Consider the following 20,909-nt stretch of genomic DNA (forward strand, 5'->3'; position numbering starts at 1 on the left):
CTCTACTAGAAATACAAAAAATTAGCTGGATGTGGTGGTGGATGCCTGTAATCCCAGCTACTCGGGAGGTTGAACCGCTTGAATCTGGGAGGCGGAGGCTGCAGTGAGCCGAGATCATGCCATTGCACCACAGCCTGGACAACAAGAATGAAACTCCATCTTAAAAAAAAAAGAAAGAAAGAAAGAAAGAAAGGAAAGAAAGTTCACAAAAACCATACAAACTCACATTTCTTCAACTGCAACACTGTCAAAGTTCTCATTCCACACAGCTTCATCATTCCAAGCCTTGGCGGCAATAAGAACGGCTCCCATGACAATCCTCCTCCAGTTGGTTGGACAAATGTCGATACAAACGTAACTCACGAGTCTCTCTACGTAAATCTGCAAAACATAGCAAACACTGGCCTTTGACTTAGCTCCGTTTAAGTGCTGTGATAAGAACTCTTACGAATGACAGATTCCTTGTGGTCTTGACCAGAAAGTAAGTGCCTTTTATTCTTACGTTCTACAGAGACTTCATCAGGCCAGGCAAGCGGCCATATCACAATCATAGGTCAGATACTTCTGCTACTTACTCTGCCCAGAGAAATTTACAGCCCAATTTTGGTCACAAGAATGACTGTACGTCTCAGCCAAGGGCATCATAGAAAGAGGCAGTGTCGTCACCTTCACACTCATAAGAGAGAGCACACACACACATGCTCAGTGTGGATTAAAGTTGTTCAATATATCCTCAAGTGCCTATCACATAGAATATCTCACATCTAGCTAGTAGGCAGATGGGAATTTTACAAGTATGTCAAACTTGAATATGTAAAACCTATGTGATAGCAAATATTAACCTCCTTATCACAAAAACTCACCCTTCTGGGGCACTAGCTTGAAAAACTGCTGGTCAAGAGAGCCTCCCAGTGGCTGCTGTGCAGAGCAGCATGGCGGACGCAAGTCTGTGGGGTTGTAAAACTTTCCACATATGCAATTGCTCACTTGATAAGAAACACACATGTACAAAGGAGAGTCCTTCCCACAGCCCCTATTTTTCACATCTTCATGATCACTTCATACAAATTTCTTATGTCTTACATCATGTGCAACTTAAACAATTCTGTTGGTTTTAAAGTGGAAAAAGCTGCCAATCTCAGTATCCCTGGGATTCCTCTAAACCTGCTGCCCAGCAGTTTGTGAGACAATTTCATGAATTACTTTACATCTATCAAACATCGGTCCCACAAAGAATTGGGCAAAGTGAACAGCTGAGTAAAGATTAAAGGTGAGCTGTGAGGTGTTGTTACCTCAGAGGGTGCTCTGCGGAACAGTATGTCTGTGAGCTACTTGAACCCTTTACATCTTAACAAATGGATGAAACTTTATTTATTTATTTTTTAAAAACAGGTGAGTTTATTTCTTGTATGCAGGTTATCCAATTGGAAAACATTGCCAGATCTGAGCTGCCAAACTCAAGTATGTTTTCAAAAACAAATGGCTATTGAACATGACATGTTTCAAAGATTCTGCTCCCTTTCTCCCAAACTGCGCTCTCAAGTATTTCAAGAATGAATCTCCCTCCCTGGGTTCAACTGCACAGGATTCAGAGAGCACTGAAACATGGCAAGGCTTCAACTTCCCATCCCCTTTCCTGCTGAGCCGCTGAGCTGCTGACACTCATCCATGCCACAAGCCCTTCTAGGTGAGTTTGAGAAAAACTCTTTATTCCCACTGATGTCAACTCTTCCCTCAGCGCAGTTGACCCCATCTCACTTTTGCAGAATACTCTTCCCACAGTCACCTCTTTCTGAAGATTTTCTTCCTCTCTACCAGAGACTTCTCCCAAATGGTGTTTCCTTTGTCCCCATTCCACGCCTCACTGCTCTCCAACTATGTCCTCTCACTGGTGTGCACAACACCATAACCTCATGCCAGTTCATCTTCCAACTCTCCTTCACCTACGCTGCCTGCCCTGACATGACTCTCCCAAGGTTCGTTTTGCCAATAGGCTCTTATTTCTGGTGCCTTCACACTGACAAACTGGAGCTCCTCATACATTTCCATTTGCCTAGATGCTGGGGCCAAACACCTGCATTTCACTTCCCCTGCTCCAATCCGTGTGCAATGCCTGTTACGTCTACCTTCACTGGTAGTCTGCCTCGTTTCATGGTGAACCACAGTCTGTCAATGCTCACCTGTACTACCCTAGAGATTTCTTAACGCTCTTCTCTACCTCCAGTCTGCCTCCCAGCTATGGCCTACTGTCCCCAAAGCAGCCGGCATAGCCTCTTCATTTAGAGCGTGGCACTCCCCTGCCTAAGATCTACCACGAGTTTCCCATCAAACTGGAGCAAAACCTTAACTTCTTCCTATGGCCTGCAAGCCAAAAGGCCCCGTGAGCTATGGCACTGCCCGTGGTACCTCATCTCTACTGTTTCCCTCATTCTTAACTCTGACCATGCTGGTCACCTTGCTGTTTGTTCCTCAAACACACACGAAACATGTTTCTGTCTGTCTTGGCAGTCATCCTGCTTCCTGTAATGTCAGCACTCTTTCTCGTCATACATTTAGTTGGGGTCAGCTCTCTAGAGAGGCTCTTCTTACCATTCTACCTCAAATAGCCCCCAATCACTCTGTGTCCCTTTATCCTGCTTTCTCTTTCTGCTGTTTCATACTACCTAAAAAGATACTTAAGTTCAATCCACCTAGAACACAAGCTCATAAAAACAAGAACTGTGTTCCACCTGTCCTCTCCTCTACCCCAGCACTTAGAAGAGCAGCACAGAGTCAGCATCCAGTGAGTGTTCACGAATTAAGTCACCGCTTGGCAGCACTCAGCACTGTGACCACAGCCTCTCCTATCTTGAATTCTTTCTCCTTTTATTATCCTCTTCTGCTTTTCCTCCTCCCACTCTAGTAGCCATTCTTCTGGGGGCTTGTCCCTTAAATCATAACAGACCTTACTGACCCATCTGCTGTCCGCTTTATCTGTTTTTGAGACAGGGTCTCACTCTGTTGCCCAGGCTGGAGTACAGTGGCATAAATACAGGTCACTGCAGCCTCCACCTCCTGGGCTCAAGTGATCTTCCTGCTTCAGCCTACCATGGACCTGAGGCCACAGGCATGTGCTACCATGTCCAGCTAATTTCTTGATTTTTTTTTTTTTTTTTTTTTTTTTTTTTGGGTAGAAATGGGTCTCACTTTACTGCCCAGTCTGGTCTTGAACTCCCACAGTCGAGCAATTCTTTCAACTTGGCCTCCCAAAATGCTGGGATTATAGGCATGAGATACTGTACCTGGCCTTACTTTTTCTTCTCTTAAAATACAGGGTCTCATCCTTTGGACAAGGCTGGACTTAAACTGCTGGACTAAAGTAATTCCCTCAACTTAGCCTCCCAAATAGCTAGGACTAAAGGCATGAAACCACCAGGCCTGGCTTGTCCAGTTTCATTCTACACACTCATCATCCAAGGAACAATGAATTTAGGGCAGCAGCTCGCAATCACAGCAAGCATCAGAACTGCCTGGGGATATAGCCTGGGACTCAGCTTAGACCTATACTGGCATCTGTTCCTGCCCATCAACTGGATGGTTTTGTTACCACTCCCCATTCCAAGTCCTCCACATGCCCTGGATGTGTGTGCACTGTGTATGCATGCGTGCACTGAAGTGTGGGGGGAGAAATCAGAAATCCGTCCTGCTGTCTTTAATAGCAATTGTTCTGCAATTAGAAAAGCAATTGAGACATTCTAAGCCAAAACGATGATTCAACTCAATGTGTATATTTGCTTTCGTAAGTTTCTCTTAACATTCTGAGATAATTTCAGAAACTTACTGTTATTTAAAAACATGACCATACCACCCTGTTTACAAGACAAATTGCTAACGATGCTTTATAAAAAGAAAATATCTTACCAGACTCACGATTGCCAATTCAGCTGTTAGCCTTAGAGCTTTAGACAGAGCTCTAACAAATCCGAAAATCACTTTGTATTCAGGATCATACTTCAAGTAGTCCTCCGGAAGCTGTTCTTGCTGAAAGAAGAAAGGATGCAATCTAAGTAGCCATTGAAAAAAAAATCTGAAGTGCTCTTAAGACAGCAGTGTTCACATTGGTGCCCATGTATCACTTACAATCATTTTGACTGGTGAGATGTCTTTCAGTTTTTATAATATGAGCAGTAGGATCTTAAAATACCGTAATGATTTAATACTCACCAACATTCACTTAAAAATAGCATGAGCTTATTAAGCTCAGAAAACGTTTGCTCTTTTTTGCTGTTTCCCCCACATGATTCTATCCAAATGTAAGCTACTCTTAGGTTTTAATGTCTTACTGACCATCTGCCATTCTGCTCTGCAATAAAACTTTGAGAAAATAGTTTCCTGTAACCATGAGACTCTAAGCCTATGCTGTTAAATACAATAATCACTAGCCACATGTGGCTATTATGTACCTGAGGAAGTGCATTTTTAAATTTTTACACCATGTAAAATTGATTAAAACTTAATTTTTTTAACTCTCTTCATAAAAATGCTTCTGTTAAAAGTATTTACATATTCTTACATTGCTTGATGCTACTGACAATTATCTTTCCAAAAGATAGATTTTGTGTTACTTGGACAGTATATTTACTCACACTAGCCCACTAATTAAACAGAGCTGCAGATCAGATCTTATTCCAGCATGTTCTTTTTATAACACTTTTGAAATAAGATGACTAGATGTAACATGAAATGGGGATCGAGACTTAAAGAAAGATGCCTTTGACTTTGGCATGAAACCGATAAAAGTCTCTGATGAAAATACAACCTCAACAAAAGTGACACTTGCTGGGCCAGGCACAGTGGCTCATGCCTGTAATCCTAGCACTTTGGGAGGCCAAGGTCAGGAATTTGAAACCAGCCTGTCCAACATGGTGAAACCCCATCTCTACCCAAAATACAAAATTAGCCAGGCATGGTGGCCGGCACCTGTAATCCCAGCTACTTGGGAGTCTGACGCAGGAGAATTGCTTGAACCTGGGAGGCGGAGGCTGCAGTAAGCCAAGATGGCACCGTTGCACTCCAGCCTAGACAAGAGCAAAACTCCGTCTCAAAAAAAAAAAAAAAAGGTGACACTTACTGTAAATGGATGTAACGCTTCATCAAATATGTCCAAAGATCTATCGGCATCTCTATAAAATAAGAATGTGCATTACTTCAAAAATTGTTAGTATCTTAGTATAAGATCTGTTTTGTAAAAGAATGCCTCCTATGTGCTTTGGTGTTTCCTGCACCAAAGCAAACAGTTTTTACAAATTATTCTCCTGGATCCTGACCTGCAGAGGTTTTCCTGACCTCTTCTTACTCAGCACATCATGTCCTGTACTGGAAAGTCTTTTATATGATAACCAGTCAGAACTGCCTATAAGAACGGACCCTCCCTAACAGGCAATGGCAATAAACCAAACATATTTTCACTCTTCTAACCACACACTGAAACACGAGAACATTTTACAAAGCAGTGGTGGTGGCAATAAACTCCTTAGAACTTTAATAAATGTCAATGTGATTCAGATTGCTAGCTTCCTTTCTCTTTGGTTCTCTTTAGTACACTCTCATGATGTATTTATTTATTTTCAGTAGTTTGAATTAAAAACTCATCTTCCTTTTTATTTTAAAGGAATCCAGTCTTTGATGAACTTTAAACTTCGTAAAACTTAATACATTGTGCCTGTGTGATAAACCAGTGGTTCACCAAATATGCTCCATGGACCTCTGGGGATCCCCAAGAACCCTTTTCCAGAAGGCCTAAGAGGTCAACACTGTTCTGATAACCATACTAATTCAACCTGAGAAAGCTGATAAAAGAAAAATGAAAACATTTTTTAAAATTGTAAAGATATTGCCTGCTTTTTCATAGACACTTGCCATAATTGTATAAAAGCAAAATTGGGCAAAACTGTTGGTTTCTCAGCATAAATCAAGGCAGTCGTACAAAATTACACCAGTAGGCATTCTATTCTTTACTGTCCCTTACATTTAAAAAAGACAGCCTGAATTACTTAAGAATGTCTTTAATGAAGCAGTAAAAATGGTGTTATTAAATCTTGACATTTCTCTTTAGTATTCTGAATAAGTGGAAAGTTAACAAGAAGCACTTCTGTTGACTGCAGTATGGTTGTGTTAAAAAAAAAAAGATTTAACTGTGAACTGAACAATCACTTTTTTCATAGAACATCAGTTTTATTTGAAAGTACAACTGGGTCAGTGCAGTGGCTCATGCCTGTAAAATCCCAGCACTTTGGGAGGTTAGCACTGCAGCTAAACTCCTTCAGGAGTTCAAGACCAGCCTGGGCAACATGGCAAAACCCTGTCTCTACCAAAGTCACACACACACACAAAATAGCCAGGTGTGGTGCCACACACCTGTGGTCCCAGCTACTCAGGAGCCTGAGGTGAGAGGACTCCTTGAGCTGAGATCATGCCAATCCATTCCAGCCGAGTGACAGAGTGACACTAGGTCTAAAAAAAAGTACAACTATCATTCTCAAAAATAAATGAAGTGAGGGTGCTCTCATTCACGAGGAAATGTGTCACTCATGTCACAAGGAAAGTATTTGTTCCCAGTGATAAAATTTAAGCTTTCCTGAGGACTTTGAAAAACTTGTTCCTTCTACTATAATATAAAATATTGACAGCCTCTCAATATTTTAAAATGTTTTAAAATAAGATTGGTGGTTAAACTAAAAAAGTGATTTTTTGATACAATAAAACATAAACCAGTATTTTCCAAATAATTAATGCATAATATTATAAATGCAAGTATGGGTGGAAAGATCCATTTACTGTTTAAGAAAGATCGATGAGTGCGGATGGAATAAATTAATGTGTAAAATGCCACTGTAATTTAAGAAACTAGCACTTGTGAAGTTTTGATTTTGTATTAAAGAATACCCACAGCTGTCTGAAAGCTTTAAAAATACACTTTTACCAACTACATATTTGCATAAGACTACGTTATCTTACTGCTTTTTTAAAGCAATTTGCAAAAAAGTGAGCTAGAAAATCCAGCTAACTTCTGTTAAGCCCAACATTAGAGATTTTCAATAATATAAATACATGACACACTTTTACTGAAGATTTTGTTGTAGAAGAGTTACTGCTTCATTAAAAGATTTATGTTAACAGTATTGTTCTCAGGAATATTTTTTGCTGTCACAAGCTGGGTCATGGATTACTACTGGTAAAGGTCATCAATGCTACTAAACTTTCTGCAATGCACAGGACGGTCCTCAGGACAAAGCATTATCTAGCTCATGATATCAACAGTGGTAAAGCTATGAAATCTAAACTAAAAACAGATTTTGAAAAAAATCTCAATTTTGTATTTCTGTCACAGCGAATACCAATATAATCAATATAAAAACATACTCAGGACTCTCTGTCATTTAAGAATCAAAAGAGGCTTAAGGGTCAAAGAAACACAAACAATTTGCTTCAATATTTTAGTAGGCACAATATAGCTTATGATATCTAGAGCTGTGACCTAACGCTGAGCTTGACAGCTTGCAAAGTAATTAGCCAGAATAACAAGACAGGATTTTTAAAAGCTCACCTTCGCTTGATATGATAATGTATCGCTAAGGTCACACTGTGGAAGAAAAAACATTCGTCACAATAGATGTTATCATTTGTTAGGCCTGAAGACATTTTTTAAAAAGGGTACAGAGGAAACTCTCCTAGTGGCCCTGAAATTAAAATCTTCTAGTTCAGAACAGTACCATAAGGGCACTTTCTTGCTTTCGTTTCTTAGCTTTTAGCAAAATGCAAGGCAGTATGCTCTTAGAAGACATGTTTCTGTTGAGGATTCTAATATGTAAATAACAACATATTTCCCTGTTATATGCCCTTCTACCTACAAAACCTTTTGTCCCATGCACTTTATTTTATGTATTTATTTATTTTTTGACTCGGAGTCTTTCTCTGTTGCCCAGACTGGAGCGCAGTGGCGCAATCTTGGCTCACCACAACCTCCCCCTCCTGGGTACAGGCAATTCTCATGCCTCAGCCTCCCAAGTAGCTGGAACTACAGGTTTGCACCACTATGCCCAGCTAACTTTTGTATTTTTAGTAGGGAAGGGATTTTGCCATGATGGTCAGGTTGGTCTCAAACTACTGGCCTCAAGTGATCCACCTGCCTCAGCGTCCCAAAGTGCTGGGATTACAGGCGTGAGCCACCGCATTCAGCCTCGTGCAATTTATGTCTATATGCCCATATGTTTAAATTTAACCCATACAGTAGTGGTTTCTTTTTTAAGATGTTAGGCCCGGGATGGGTGAGGTGGCTCATGCCTGTAATCCTAGCACTTTGCGAGGCCAAGGTGGGCAGGTCATGAGGTCACGAGTTCGAGACCAGCCTGGCCAACATAGTGAAACTGTCTCTACTAAAAATACAAAAAAGTTAGCCGGGCATGGTGGTGGGTGCCTGTAATATCAGCTACTCAGGAGGCTGAGGCAGGAGAATTGCTTGAACCCAGGAGGTGGAGGTTGCAGTGAGCTGAGATCATGACATTGCACTCCAGCCTGGGTGAGACTCTGTTTCAAAAAAAAGATGTTAGGCCCTGCATTTTAGTTTAGTTTACTATCTCCTACCCACCCAATTTGTATTATTTCCCTAAAAATATATAATGAAAGTGACTTGTAACAAATAAAATTATCTGAAATCACTTTTGCATAATTATTAAAAGATATATTAGTAAATATTAGCACACAGGAAATCAATGATAAGTACAGTGATCCTAAAATAAGCAGTGCTAACAAGGCAGTGTAACATGACACAGTGTAATATGAATGGCAGGTACCTTCAATTAGTTTAACTGAAATACTTGTGAACAGATACAGCTCTTCAGATATATGTAACTGTATTCCTAAGTTCCCCACTGACGCTGTGTATCAGAAAACAAGAGGTTCTACAGAAAGCAAGAGGTTCTCTTATGTAAGTTATGTGCTTTCATTTGCCCTCAGCATCTAGAATGAGGCTCAAAATCACTGAGGGAAGGCAAATCTCAATTTTAGTAATAGGCCTATACAATATTAGCACTTTTTAAAACGCCTGTAACATTAGCACTTAAGATGCATATGTCTATAGTCCTTCAAGTAGTTTTCATCTCTGAAATCATTTTAAAATCACAGAATTTGAAGTTATATGCTGGAAAGGACCAAGAAATATGGGACTGTGTAATCACATTTAATCCAATACTCATTTTACAGATCAGGAAAACAAACCTTAAAACTGACTTGCCCAGGGTCCTACCAAATAGGAGCAGTTTCTTGTCCTAAACTCAAATTAAGCAGCGGCTCTCAGACTTTGCTGCACATTAAAATCACCTGAGGAGCTTTAATAACTGCCTCATTTTCTACATAAAACATTTTAATTTAAATTAGCATTGGGGATGACTTTGGGCATCAAAGTTGTTGTTAAGTTTCCCAGGTAATTTCAATGTGCAGCAAAGTTTGGAATAATGGAGTTGGGGTGAAAATCAGAATCTTCTGGGATGCTTTTCTTCACATAAAGAAGCCTCACAGCCATCCCTATTTTTCAGCTGTGAATCCATCTGTTCCTGGGCTTTTTGGGTGACTATTAATTACTGCCTCAATTTCAGAACTTGTTACTGGTCTATTCAGGGATTCGACTTTTTCCTGGTTTATTTTTAGGAGAATGTATGTGTCTAAAAATCTATCCGTTTCTGCTAGATTTTCAAGTTTATTTGCGTAGAGGTGTTTATAGTATTCTCTGATCATAGTCTGCATTTCTGTGGGATCAGTGGCGACATCCCCTTTAGCATATTTTAGTGTGTCTATTTGATTCTTCTCTTTTTTCTCCTTTATCAGTCTGGCTAGTGGTCTATTTTGTTAATCTTTTCCAAAAACTAGTTCCTGGATTCACTGATTTTTTGAAGGATTTTCGTGTCTCCACCTCCTTCAGTTCTGCTCCGATCTTAGTTGTTTCTTGCCTTCTGCTAGCTTTTGAATTTGTTTGCTCTTGCATCTCTAGTTGTTTTAATGGTAATCTTAGGGTGTCGATTTTAGATCTTTCCCACTTTCTGATCTGGGCATTTAGTGCTACAAATTTCCCTCTAAACACTGCTTTAGCTGTGTCCCAGAGATTCTGGTACATTATGTCTTTGTTTTCATTGGTTTCAAAGAACTTACTTATTTCCGCCTTAATTTCGTTATTTACCAAGCAGTCATTCAGGAACCAGGTAATTCAGTTTCTGTGTAGTTGTACGGTTTTGAGTTTCTTTTTTTCTATTTTTTCACATAGCACTTATTCTAAAACGGACCACATAATTGGAAGTAAAACACTCCTCAGCAAATGCAAAAGAACAGACTGAGAGACTGCTATGATTCTCATTCTTTTGCATTTGCTGATACACTGTGATGCCAGAAGAAAAAAAGCTGCTCCTTCTTCCAAGACTAATGTCCAAAGTAGTACACATTGCAATGCATTGAAAAACTAATTTTTCACACACAAAAAATCCAATAAAGGGTCCTTTTCATTGCAGTCAACATTGTCTTAAGGCATAAAGGCACCAAAAAAATAGCTATACTTTTCTGGGATGGCTTATTTGCTAAGTGATTTTTCCTTCTACCATGACATCTAAGATTTCTTAAAAGAGAAATTGATACTTCATATTTAGAATCTGTATATCAATATATAGTTGACTTCAGTTTCTTAAATGACTGCTGAAGAGGACAACCAAATGGCTGAAATAATTAATTTTAGAATAAAGGAATCTGTCCCTTGACACTATGGTTGTACTCACAGCTTTAGTGTCGTTTTAAGATGACATTGACTGGCTGTGCTGTCGTCAAGGAAAACTGTCGAACGTGAACTATACAGCCCAGTAGATACCTGAAGGGGAAGGAAAGAAAGTGTAAGTTAAACTTATCAAGGTGTATTTTTTTATCGGTTAAAATGTCAAATGACAAAGCACTAGGATATTTCTTACACTCTGTGAACTGCCTGAGTGTGGCATCTTGTGCACTCTATAGAGAACTCATCGGAGGCTCTTAACTTCCAGAGATGATGTTTGAGATACAGGTTATAAAATGCTGCCCTAAATAAGGTACCTGTCATCAAACCCAACAAGGATTTTATGAATTCCCTTTATAAATAATGAGAAAAGTTTAAAATAAGATCTGAGAATTTCTATTTCTATTATTTATTTACTACAGTAAAATGTAACGTATTAAATAATATCGTAGAAGAACATTTTATTGCAGTGAATAAGAGACTAATACATTTACTAAATTACTAATCCTAAATGTATTATTTCCGGTGACAAAACAAGTTTCAGATTCAGAGACTCTGTGTGCCAGTGTTGCTAGACCACCAACAAGTGAGGAAGCCATAGGTTTCTCTAGTCCTGTTTTCTTATGTGGAGGATAAAATTAGTAACAATTTAATATTCTCTCACACCCTGAAAACAGATGACAACTTAAAAAATTTAACTTTCCCTTCAAGTTTAAATAAGACAGCCATGACATGACTCAAATGAGACTCTTTGACAATACTTGCCATTAATTTCAAAACTTAATTTCATTCTATAAATCATTTGAGCTGCACCCTAGGCATTTTCCTGCTATACCCTACTCTCTGCATAGAATACCACTTTTCTCTTTCCTTGTTTCAGCAACTTTGACTACATCTACCCTCTTGGATCTGTTTGCCAGCAGCCACACCAAAACATGTTTCTTTGGTACACTAATGAGTCAGATTCACCACTGGTTACAAGAGACTAAGTATTCTCATGAGAAAGTATGCCTCTCCATAAAAGTAACAGCGGGCCCTAACTGTTCCTACATCCAGCTGCTGAGCATAGAATTCTGAATAAATCAAAAACTTCAACAAGTGTTTGACAAACTAACTGAGTCATCATTTGGACTCAACATCTTACTACATTTAATTAAAACAAAAACACCACTAACAGATCACTCTTTGTAGGTATTATTTAAGGTGTCACAAAATAGAAACAAATCATCTAACTTCAGTCAGCATAAATCAGAGTATGAAATGCTATGATCTTTAACAAGAAATGGAAGGGCTTACTTAGTGGTTTTAAGGTATAATAACAAAAACTAGAAAATAATCATACCTAGTAATTTAACAAGTCAAAACTAAAGCCTTACCATCAAAGGTCCAGTTCCCCTTGGATACCAGTGCCCACCCACTGACTTCTTCCATTGTACCTGCTGCCTCTCATTTTAACCCATTAAAAACACTAAAATTGTTTTCCTTGTAGAGATCTTTCACCTCCTTGCTTAGGTGTACTTTTTTTTTTTTTTTTTTTTGAGACGGAGTGCAATGGCGCGATCTCGGCTCACCGCAACCTCCGCCTCCTGGGTTCAGGCAATTCTCCTGCCTCAGCCTCCTGAGTAGCTGGGATTACAGGTACGCGCCACCGTGCCCAGCTAATTTTTTTTTATTAGTAGAGACGGGGTTTCACAATGTTGACCAGGATGGTCTCGATCTCTCGACCTCGTGATCCACCCGCCTCGGCCTCCCAAAGTGCTGGGATTACAGGCTTGAGCCACCGCGCCCGGCCGCTTAGGTGTACTTTTAAGTATTTTACTTTATTTTTCAGCTATTGTAAAAGGGGTTGAGGTTCTTAGTTTGATTCTCAGCTTGGTAGCTGTTGGGGTGTAACAGACCTACTGATCTGTGTACATTAATTTTGTATCTTGAAACTTTGCTGAATTCATTTATCAGTTCTAGGAGCTTTTTGGAGGAGTCTTTAGGGTTTTCTAGGTATACGTTCATATTATCAGCAAACAGTGACAGTCTGACTTCCTATTTACTGATCTGGATGCCCTTTATTTCTTTCTCTTGTGTGATTACTCTGGCTAGGTCTTCCACTACTATGCTGAATAAAAGTAGTGAGACTGGGGCATCCTTGCCTTGTTCCAGTTTTCAGGGGTAATGATTTCAACTTTTCGCCATTCAGTATTATGTTGGCTGTGGGTCTGTCATAAATGACTTTTATTACATTGAGGTATGTCCCTTGTATGTCAGTTTTGCTGAGGGTTTTAATCATAAAAGGATGCTGTCAAATGCTTTTTAAACCTTTTAATCATAAAAGGATTTTGTCAAATGCTTTTTCTTCATCTATTGAGATGATCATGTGATTTTTGCTTTCAATTCTCTTTCTGTGATATATCATATTTATTGACTTCCATATGTTAAACCATCCCTGTATCCCTGGTATGAAATGCCTTTTTGATATGCCAATGGGAACTATAAAACATAGCTGAATGAAATCATGGATAACACAAAAAAATAGAAAGACATCCCACACTCACGAATGGCTTAAATAAATATTGTAAAAATGACCACACTGCCAAAAGCAATCTATAAATTCAATGTAATTCCTAACAATATGCCATTATCATTTTTCACAGAACTAAAAAAAAAAAAAGAACCCTAAAATTCATATGCAACAAACCAAGACCCTACTTAGTCAAAACAATACTAAGCAAAGCCAACAAATCTAGAGCCATCACTTTACCTGACTTCAAATTATACTATAAGGCCACAGTCACCAAAACAGCATGGTACTGGTATAAAAATAGGCAAATACACCAATGGAACAGAATAGAGAACCCAGAAATAGACCCAAATACCTATAGCCAACTAAAACATAATGTGAAGAAATTAAACCATATACGGTTTAATACCTGGAAAAATTGGCAAGCTACATGCAGGAAAATGAAACTGGATCCTCAACGCTCACCTATACAAAGATCAACTCAAGATGGATCAAGGATATAAATCTACAACCAGAAACCATAAAAATTCTAGAAGATACCATTTGATAAACCCTTCTAGACACTGGCTCAGGCAAAGACTTCATAGCCAAGAACCCAAAAGCAAATGCAACAAAAACAAAGATTAAGCACGTGAGACTTAACGAAAAAGCTTCTGTACAGGAAAAGGAACAATCAGCAGAGCAAACAGACAACCACAGAATGGGAGAAAAGCTTCACAATCTCTACATCTGATGAAGGACTAATACACAGAATCTACAAAAAAATCAAACAAATGGACAAGAGAAAAAAAAAATCCCATCAAAAAGTAGGCGAAGGACATAAACAGACAATTCTCAAAAGAAGATATACCAATGGCCAACCAACATATGAAAACATGCTCAACATCATGAATGATCAGGAAAACGAAAATCAAAACCACAATGCCATACTACCTTACTCCTGCAAGAATGGCCATAATCAAAAAATACAAAAATAATAGATGTTGGTGTGGATGCAGTGAAAAGAAAACACTTCTCTACACTGCTGGTAACAATGGAAACTAGTACAACCACGATGGAAAGCAGTGTGGAGATTCCTTAAACAATTAAAAGTAGAAACACCATGCAATCCCGCAATCCTGCTACTGGATATCTACCCAGAAGAAAAAAAGGCATTATACAAAAACAATACTTGCACATGTATGTTTGCAGCAATACAATTTGCAATGATAAAAATATGGAAGCAGCCCAAATGCCCATCAATCAATGAGTGGATAAAGAAACTGTCATATGTCTATGTATAATGTGTGTGTGTATATATATACACACACACACATATATATACACACACACATATATATGTATATATCATAGAACACCACTCAGCCATAATAAGGAATAAATTAGGGGCATTCCCAGCAACCTGGATGGAATTGGAGACATTATTCTAAGTGAAGCAACTCAGGAATGGGAAACTAAACATTGTATGTTTTCATTCATACCTGGGAGCTAAGCTATGAAGATGCAAAGGCATAAGAATGATACAATGGACTCTGGGGACACAGTGGAAAGAATGGCAGTGGAATGAGGGATAAAAGACTACAAATTGGCTTCAGTGGATGCTGCTCAAGTGATGGGTACATCAAAATGTCACAAATCACCACTAAAGAATTTATTCATATAACCACCTGTTCCCCCCAAAACCTATAGAATAAAAATATATAAATAAATCAACGACAGCATTTTTGCCAGCAAACATAAAATAAAATGAAAACTAAAGTTTATGTTTTTCTCTCTCCTTTTTGGCAGGACAAATTTTAGATATGTTTTTTAAGAATAACATTTTTCCTTTTTCTGAGTCAGGGTCTCACTTTGTTGCCCAGGCTGGAGGGCAGTGGTGCAATGATAGTTAACTGCAGCCTCAATCTCCTGAGCTGGAGCAATCCTCTACCTTAGCCTCCTGAGTAGGCAAAACTGAAGGCACATGCCACCATACCTGGCTAATTTGTTATTTCACCTTTTTGTAGAGATGAGGTCTTGCTATGTTGACCAGGCTAAAAATAAATAAATCTTAACTAACTTAAATATTTCTAAGACTTTGGGCATTCATGAAAAAAACTCCATCTATAATAATAAGGGAAACTGAAAAATAGAAGGGGAAAAATTAAAAACCAATGCAGGTATACTGGTCTAAGCAGCCTAGTGTATGAATAACAAGACTATCAGAAAAAAAGTATCAGAGAAAGTGAAACAAATTATCAAGCACAGATAGTCTGCAGACTTAGTAGCCTCAATAAAATGTAAAGAGTCCCACTAAGCTGTTGTTACAAAGTTTCAGAATCTCAGAGAGACAGAAGCTCCTAAAAAAGGTTCTACAGATATATAAAAGCCAATTACAAACAATGTATCACACGATGGCAACACTGTAAGAACAACAGTGTGAAGCGAGCACATTGTAGAGTATCTTCAGAATCATAAAATTTAGATTCAACCTAGAGGTTTACTCTCTATCAAAAAAGAGGGATTTTAAGTCTGGGCAGATCTCTCAACATCTCCACCCAGGATAACAGGACAGAAGGAAACACAGAATCTAGGACACAGGTGATCCCACACAAGACAGCAGTTATGAGAGGATCCCAAAAGACTTTAAGGAGATAGCACAGAAAGAATCAGAAATGCAAACATCGAGCATATCTAGGGAAAGTCACTCTATATTGTATTAGGATGACAAAAGGCCAAAGTAAGTTGTCACCCCACCTCCACAACAAAGAAAAACGGAACAGAGACGTTTTAGCAGATGGAAAATAGTTCGAAAGGCACATGATAGATGCTACAACACTTGATGGGGGAAATGGCTGTTAGAAAACAGGCAAACAAATAGTCAGAAAATTAGTTTCATGCTAAAAAATAATGGTTTTGAAAGCAAACAGACCAGCCAGGGGCTACTTACTGCATTTGGCTGGGTAAAGTAACACAGGCTAGGAAGAAAGACATGATCCAGAAGAAGTGCAGAAGTGCTCAGATTTCAGAACTGGTTCAGAGAAAAAATGAAGGAATATGTAATGCAGAGGCACAATGAAAACACCGTATGACTTAGCACTGAATAATGTTTGCATAGTCATAATCATGTAAATATTAGATTTAATGAAAAAGTGTGCTACAATTGGAAGAAACAGAGGGAGAAAAATAAGGTCATGGTGTAGTGAGGAAGCTATGCTTGCACCTGCTATGGCAGAAAGTCAATATACAGTGCTTACAATTAACTAAAAGACAGTGCTGACAATTAACTTAGCTAAATTAAAAATATGACTCAATATTTAAGGCAGATCTTTATACCACAATCAGACTATTGAAATTTAACTTAAATGTCAGACATTCTTAAAAGGTGGACACACTAAGCTCAAGACTTTTCTGAATACATTTGATACTTAGGAAAATGTAACAGATTTAGAAAAGCCACAAAAAGAAGTCCATGCTATCAGCATGGGGTCCTCATTATAATGTAAAGTAATTAAGAGAGACATACTTTTATGTCAAACTATCAGTTTTTTAACTTTTTGACTGTTTACTTACATGGTTTGTATAGTTGCCTTTTCTTATTTCTTCTACTAAGAAAGAAAAAAGAACAAACAAACTGGTCACTTCTAATACAAATACCATAAAATAAAACTAGTTGTTAACGTCTTACTGATTACTCCTAAATAAAATGGGAACAAATTCAATTTTAAAAAATTATTTCAACAATTTATATTTAAATTAGCTGGCATGATACATCTCATAAAGCAAAATATAAAAACTTTGTTTTACTTTTTGGACTAGTTTACTTTTTGTTTCTATTATATACAAATGAAAGAAACCTTGTATACAAAAGGAAAGGGCAAAAAAATGAGGCCAGATGAAAAAATTAGCTAATAAAAAAGTTGCATATATGAGCCATGATCCATTAGCATTTTCTCATTCTGCATTTACACATAGCTTACTTTTTTACCAGAATTTAAGAGCTAACAGCTCTAAGAACTACTTCCTGGCCAGGCACCTATCTCTAGATGCACCAGAATCCCAGTAAGCATTTTGAACCACACTTAGTGGTCACCTACTAATATGTCACTAAAAACAAAACAAACCAAAAAAAGAGTCTTTACACAACAGGAAAGTAACCTTTTTAAGTTTAGATTTTAAAATGAGTATATAAACTTCATTGAACATGGTGTCCGCAGCACAAAAAGTCTTTTTATTTTTCCTAAAAAAAGGTCAGAATAACAAAAGCTCCAAGAGTGACCTAGGCCATGCTTTGTTTCCTACACTGCCTCCACTTTTAAAGTTAAAAGGGCCTTGCAGGCAAACATTGCTATCACTGAACAGTGAGGGACACAGAGTGGCTTTTTTTTTTTTTTTTTAACTCCTTCCATGCTCTCTACGTGTGAGAAGCCCATGGCTCTGGAAGGAACTGGGAAAACAATTCTGATAAGGTTTGGATATTTCCCCCTCCAAATCTCATGTTAAAACGTGATCCTGAATGTTGGAGACAAGGCCTAGTGGGAAGCATTTGGGTCACGGTGGATTCCTTATGAATGGCTTGGTGCCATCCCCATGGTAATAAGCAAATTCTCATTCTGGTAGTTTAAAAGAGCGTGGCACCTTCCCTCTACCCCCGCCCCACCCTCTCACAAGTGTGGAACCACCTGCTTCCCCTTTGCCTTCCATCATGATGGTAAACTTGCGGAGGCCCCTACCAGAAGCAAATGCTGAAGCCATGCTTGTACAGCCTGAAGATCTATGAGCCAATTAAACCTCTTTTTGTTATAAAAGACTCAGTCTTAGGTATCTCTTTATAGTAATGCATAAAGGAACACAAATTCTAGACAGAAATAACTGACTCAAGACAGGCAAAGTCTACTCAAACTACAAGAAACAAAGGTTACAAACTCCCATATTTTACTGTGCTGCATCACTTCACATATGATTATAGATCCTCACTTGTATTCTTGCTGCTTCAATCAACAGGAAAACCTGGCTGTGTATGGCTTTTTAGCAAACAAACAAGGATTTCACATAACACTGAGGAAAATAAGCAGGAGTAGGGCATGTTTAAATTTACATTACATCAAATTAAAAGGTTAATAGAAGTTTTGATTAGCATAAACTTGGATGTGATAAATGCATGTGGTCGGAGGACTGTGGAAGAGGAGGCCAGAATCACAGATTCAATCCTTGTTGATGAACAACTATTTTTCTTTTTTTAATTTGTTTAAATGGAAACCAAGGTGAAGCCTAAGTTCTATCAGTCAACTTTAAAATGTACTCTCTGGAGCAAGGGAAAAGGGACAAAGAATTATTAAATAAAGATAAATCTACAACTCCTCCATCACATGACAAATTGTGTTGATCAAAAGAGGGTAAACAGTACAAATAAAAAGTTTACATGTTTTCACTAACACAATAACAATTAAAGTATATCACATGGTAAAATAAGACAAGTGAATATGTGAAAAATTGAAAAATTTAAACCAATATGAGTTTTTCTAAATACTTTCTACAATACATTTGATCAAATAAGAAGAGTTTTCACTCTTTTTCTTGGTGGAAAAAAATGGTGTCTCACCATCTGTTCGAGATTTTCTCAGGAATATTGTGCTTGTCTCTGGATTGTCAGAAGGGGTGGACTCCAAAGCCCTACCTATAGAGGGAGAAAAGAAAAAAGATGTGATCACTTTTAACAGTTTATCAACTCATTTCTTCGACTGCTGTATTTAGGCCATTTCACTACCTCTACCTTTACTCTCATCCACTGAAATGAATGTGTAGACATAAGATGGAGCCAGGCACGATAGCCCATGTCTGTAGGGCTGAGATGGGAAAATCCCTTAAGGCTAGGTCAGGGATTTGAGGCCAGCGTGAGTAACATAGTGAGACCCTCCTAAATAAATAAATAAATAAAGAGGTAAATGTTTCCTTTGAGTTGTGTAAAATCAACTACATAGAAAAAACAAGATGGCAGTACAGTTTAAAGACAGGTCTATTTTATAGGCAAAATATATTATTTATTCTGGAGCTCAAACATTTAAAAAAAAGTAAATTTAGCATATCTGTCACTTCCATGTCACTCTGAGGACACAGAACCTTAGTTCCATTGAGTAGCTATCTTCCACAGTCATGTAAGATCTCTAAGTCTTCATTTCTTCATTAGCAATATATAGGGAGAACATACACAGGCCTTTGGATTGGAAAGGGACAAATGAGACATACATAAACTGTGTTGTAATCCTAAAGAAGACAATAAAGAGCCTTTTTTGGGCTCTCATCCAACACTACCAGTCTATGAACTGGTGTGTAAAATCACTCACAGGCTTTCCTTACACCAGCAACCAGAGTATAAGTTTACACAAGTACTGACATATTTTGTGTATAAAAATATAATCAAATCACATATGTTTATTCTAAATTCTTAAACATCTTGAAAAGTGAGTATAGTCCTCCAAGTTACAAAGTCACACTCATCATGAGTCTTAATTATCCTACCTCCGAAAAAAACTAAGAGCCCAACTAAAATTTTTTTGTTTTTTTTGTTTTTTAACTTTAAGTTCTGAGAAACATGTGCAGAACGTGCAGGTCTGTTACATACCTACACATGTGCCATGGTGGTTTGCTGCACCTATAAACGCATCATCGAGATTTTAAATCCCACATGCATTAGGTATTTGTCCTAATGCTCTCTGTCCCCTTACCCCCTGGCCCCTGAAGGGCCCCAGAGTGTGATGTTCCCCTCCCTGTGTCCATGTGATGTCATTGTTCAACTCCTACTTATGAGAGAGAACATGTGGTGTTTGCTTTTTGTTCCTGTGTTAGTTTGCTGAGGATGATGGCTTCCAGCTTCTTAAGCTTTGGTTTCTTATCTTTGAACAATATGCTATTGTCAGGAGAGGGAAGGACAAAGGGGAAGCCATGGCAACAGACACTCTTACACAGGCAAGGTCTGGCATTTTAACCTTCAATCTTTATCTTACACATTAAAAGTCTACCTTTACATTCCATGTCTTTTGAAAGTTTTGACCACGAACCATCCCTTACTTGTCTTTTAGAACAAGGTAAATAAATCTTCAGCTTAACTCGGGATTACACTGAAGGAAACCCGCTAGGGGTGCATTTTCCAGAAAACCTCCAAGAAAAGGTAGCAGGAAAAATACCAAGTGATGGAAAGGTAAGGATTCTCTAGGTCAAGATGTAACCAAACTTACCCATGTCATCATCAAATATAGACTTGGCTTCCACTTTCTTATTGGACTTTTCTTTTGGCTTTACAGTTAAGGCAGCAAAGGTATCAATGTTATCATCAAATAAATTGGATTCCAATGCTTTCTCCTTCTCTCTGGTTTTTTGAGAGGGTTTAACTTCTTCTGTAGCAAATATATCATCCTTGTTATGCCAAAAATGTAAACAAAACAATGTTAAATCAATTTTTCTTTTTAAACTTTAAACACTTCAACAAGCTGTGGAAATGCAAATGGCCAGGATGTTCTGGAACAGCATTTTTAAGGAAAAATCATAATGCAGAAAACAATCCTGGTTTCTCAGTTTTAAAAATACTTTCTCAAATGAGGGCTCAACCAACTCAAAGGAAGCATTTCAGAAACA

General features: G+C 38.2%; 1 protein-coding gene across 2 annotated transcripts in view; it reads right to left on the reverse strand.

Moving 5' to 3' along the window:
- The window catches only part of LOC135278070 (uncharacterized), a 37,114-nt gene that overhangs the window by 5,853 nt on the left and 10,352 nt on the right, over positions 1–20,909 (reverse strand). Inside the window, exons 6-13 of one of the 2 annotated variants that reach the window (XM_064384686.1) lie at positions 20,513–20,690; positions 18,880–18,954; positions 16,851–16,882; positions 10,797–10,885; positions 7,586–7,621; positions 5,111–5,162; positions 3,901–4,020; positions 227–381 (exon numbers count right to left, since the gene is read on the reverse strand). In XM_064384686.1, coding sequence (XP_064240756.1) covers positions 227–381; positions 3,901–4,020; positions 5,111–5,162; positions 7,586–7,621; positions 10,797–10,885; positions 16,851–16,882; positions 18,880–18,954; positions 20,513–20,690 — 737 coding nt within the window. Of the gene's footprint in view, positions 1–226; positions 382–3,900; positions 4,021–5,110; positions 5,163–7,585; positions 7,622–10,796; positions 10,886–16,850; positions 16,886–18,879; positions 18,955–20,512; positions 20,691–20,909 lie in introns of both variants that reach the window. The other variant, XM_064384685.1, reaches the window with a different exon arrangement.

Source organism: Aotus nancymaae, unplaced genomic scaffold (genome assembly GCF_030222135.1).
Source record: "Aotus nancymaae isolate 86718 unplaced genomic scaffold, 86718_ANA_hifiasm-v0.15.2.pri h1tg000036l, whole genome shotgun sequence".
Classification (NCBI taxonomy): domain Eukaryota; kingdom Metazoa; phylum Chordata; class Mammalia; order Primates; family Aotidae; genus Aotus; species Aotus nancymaae.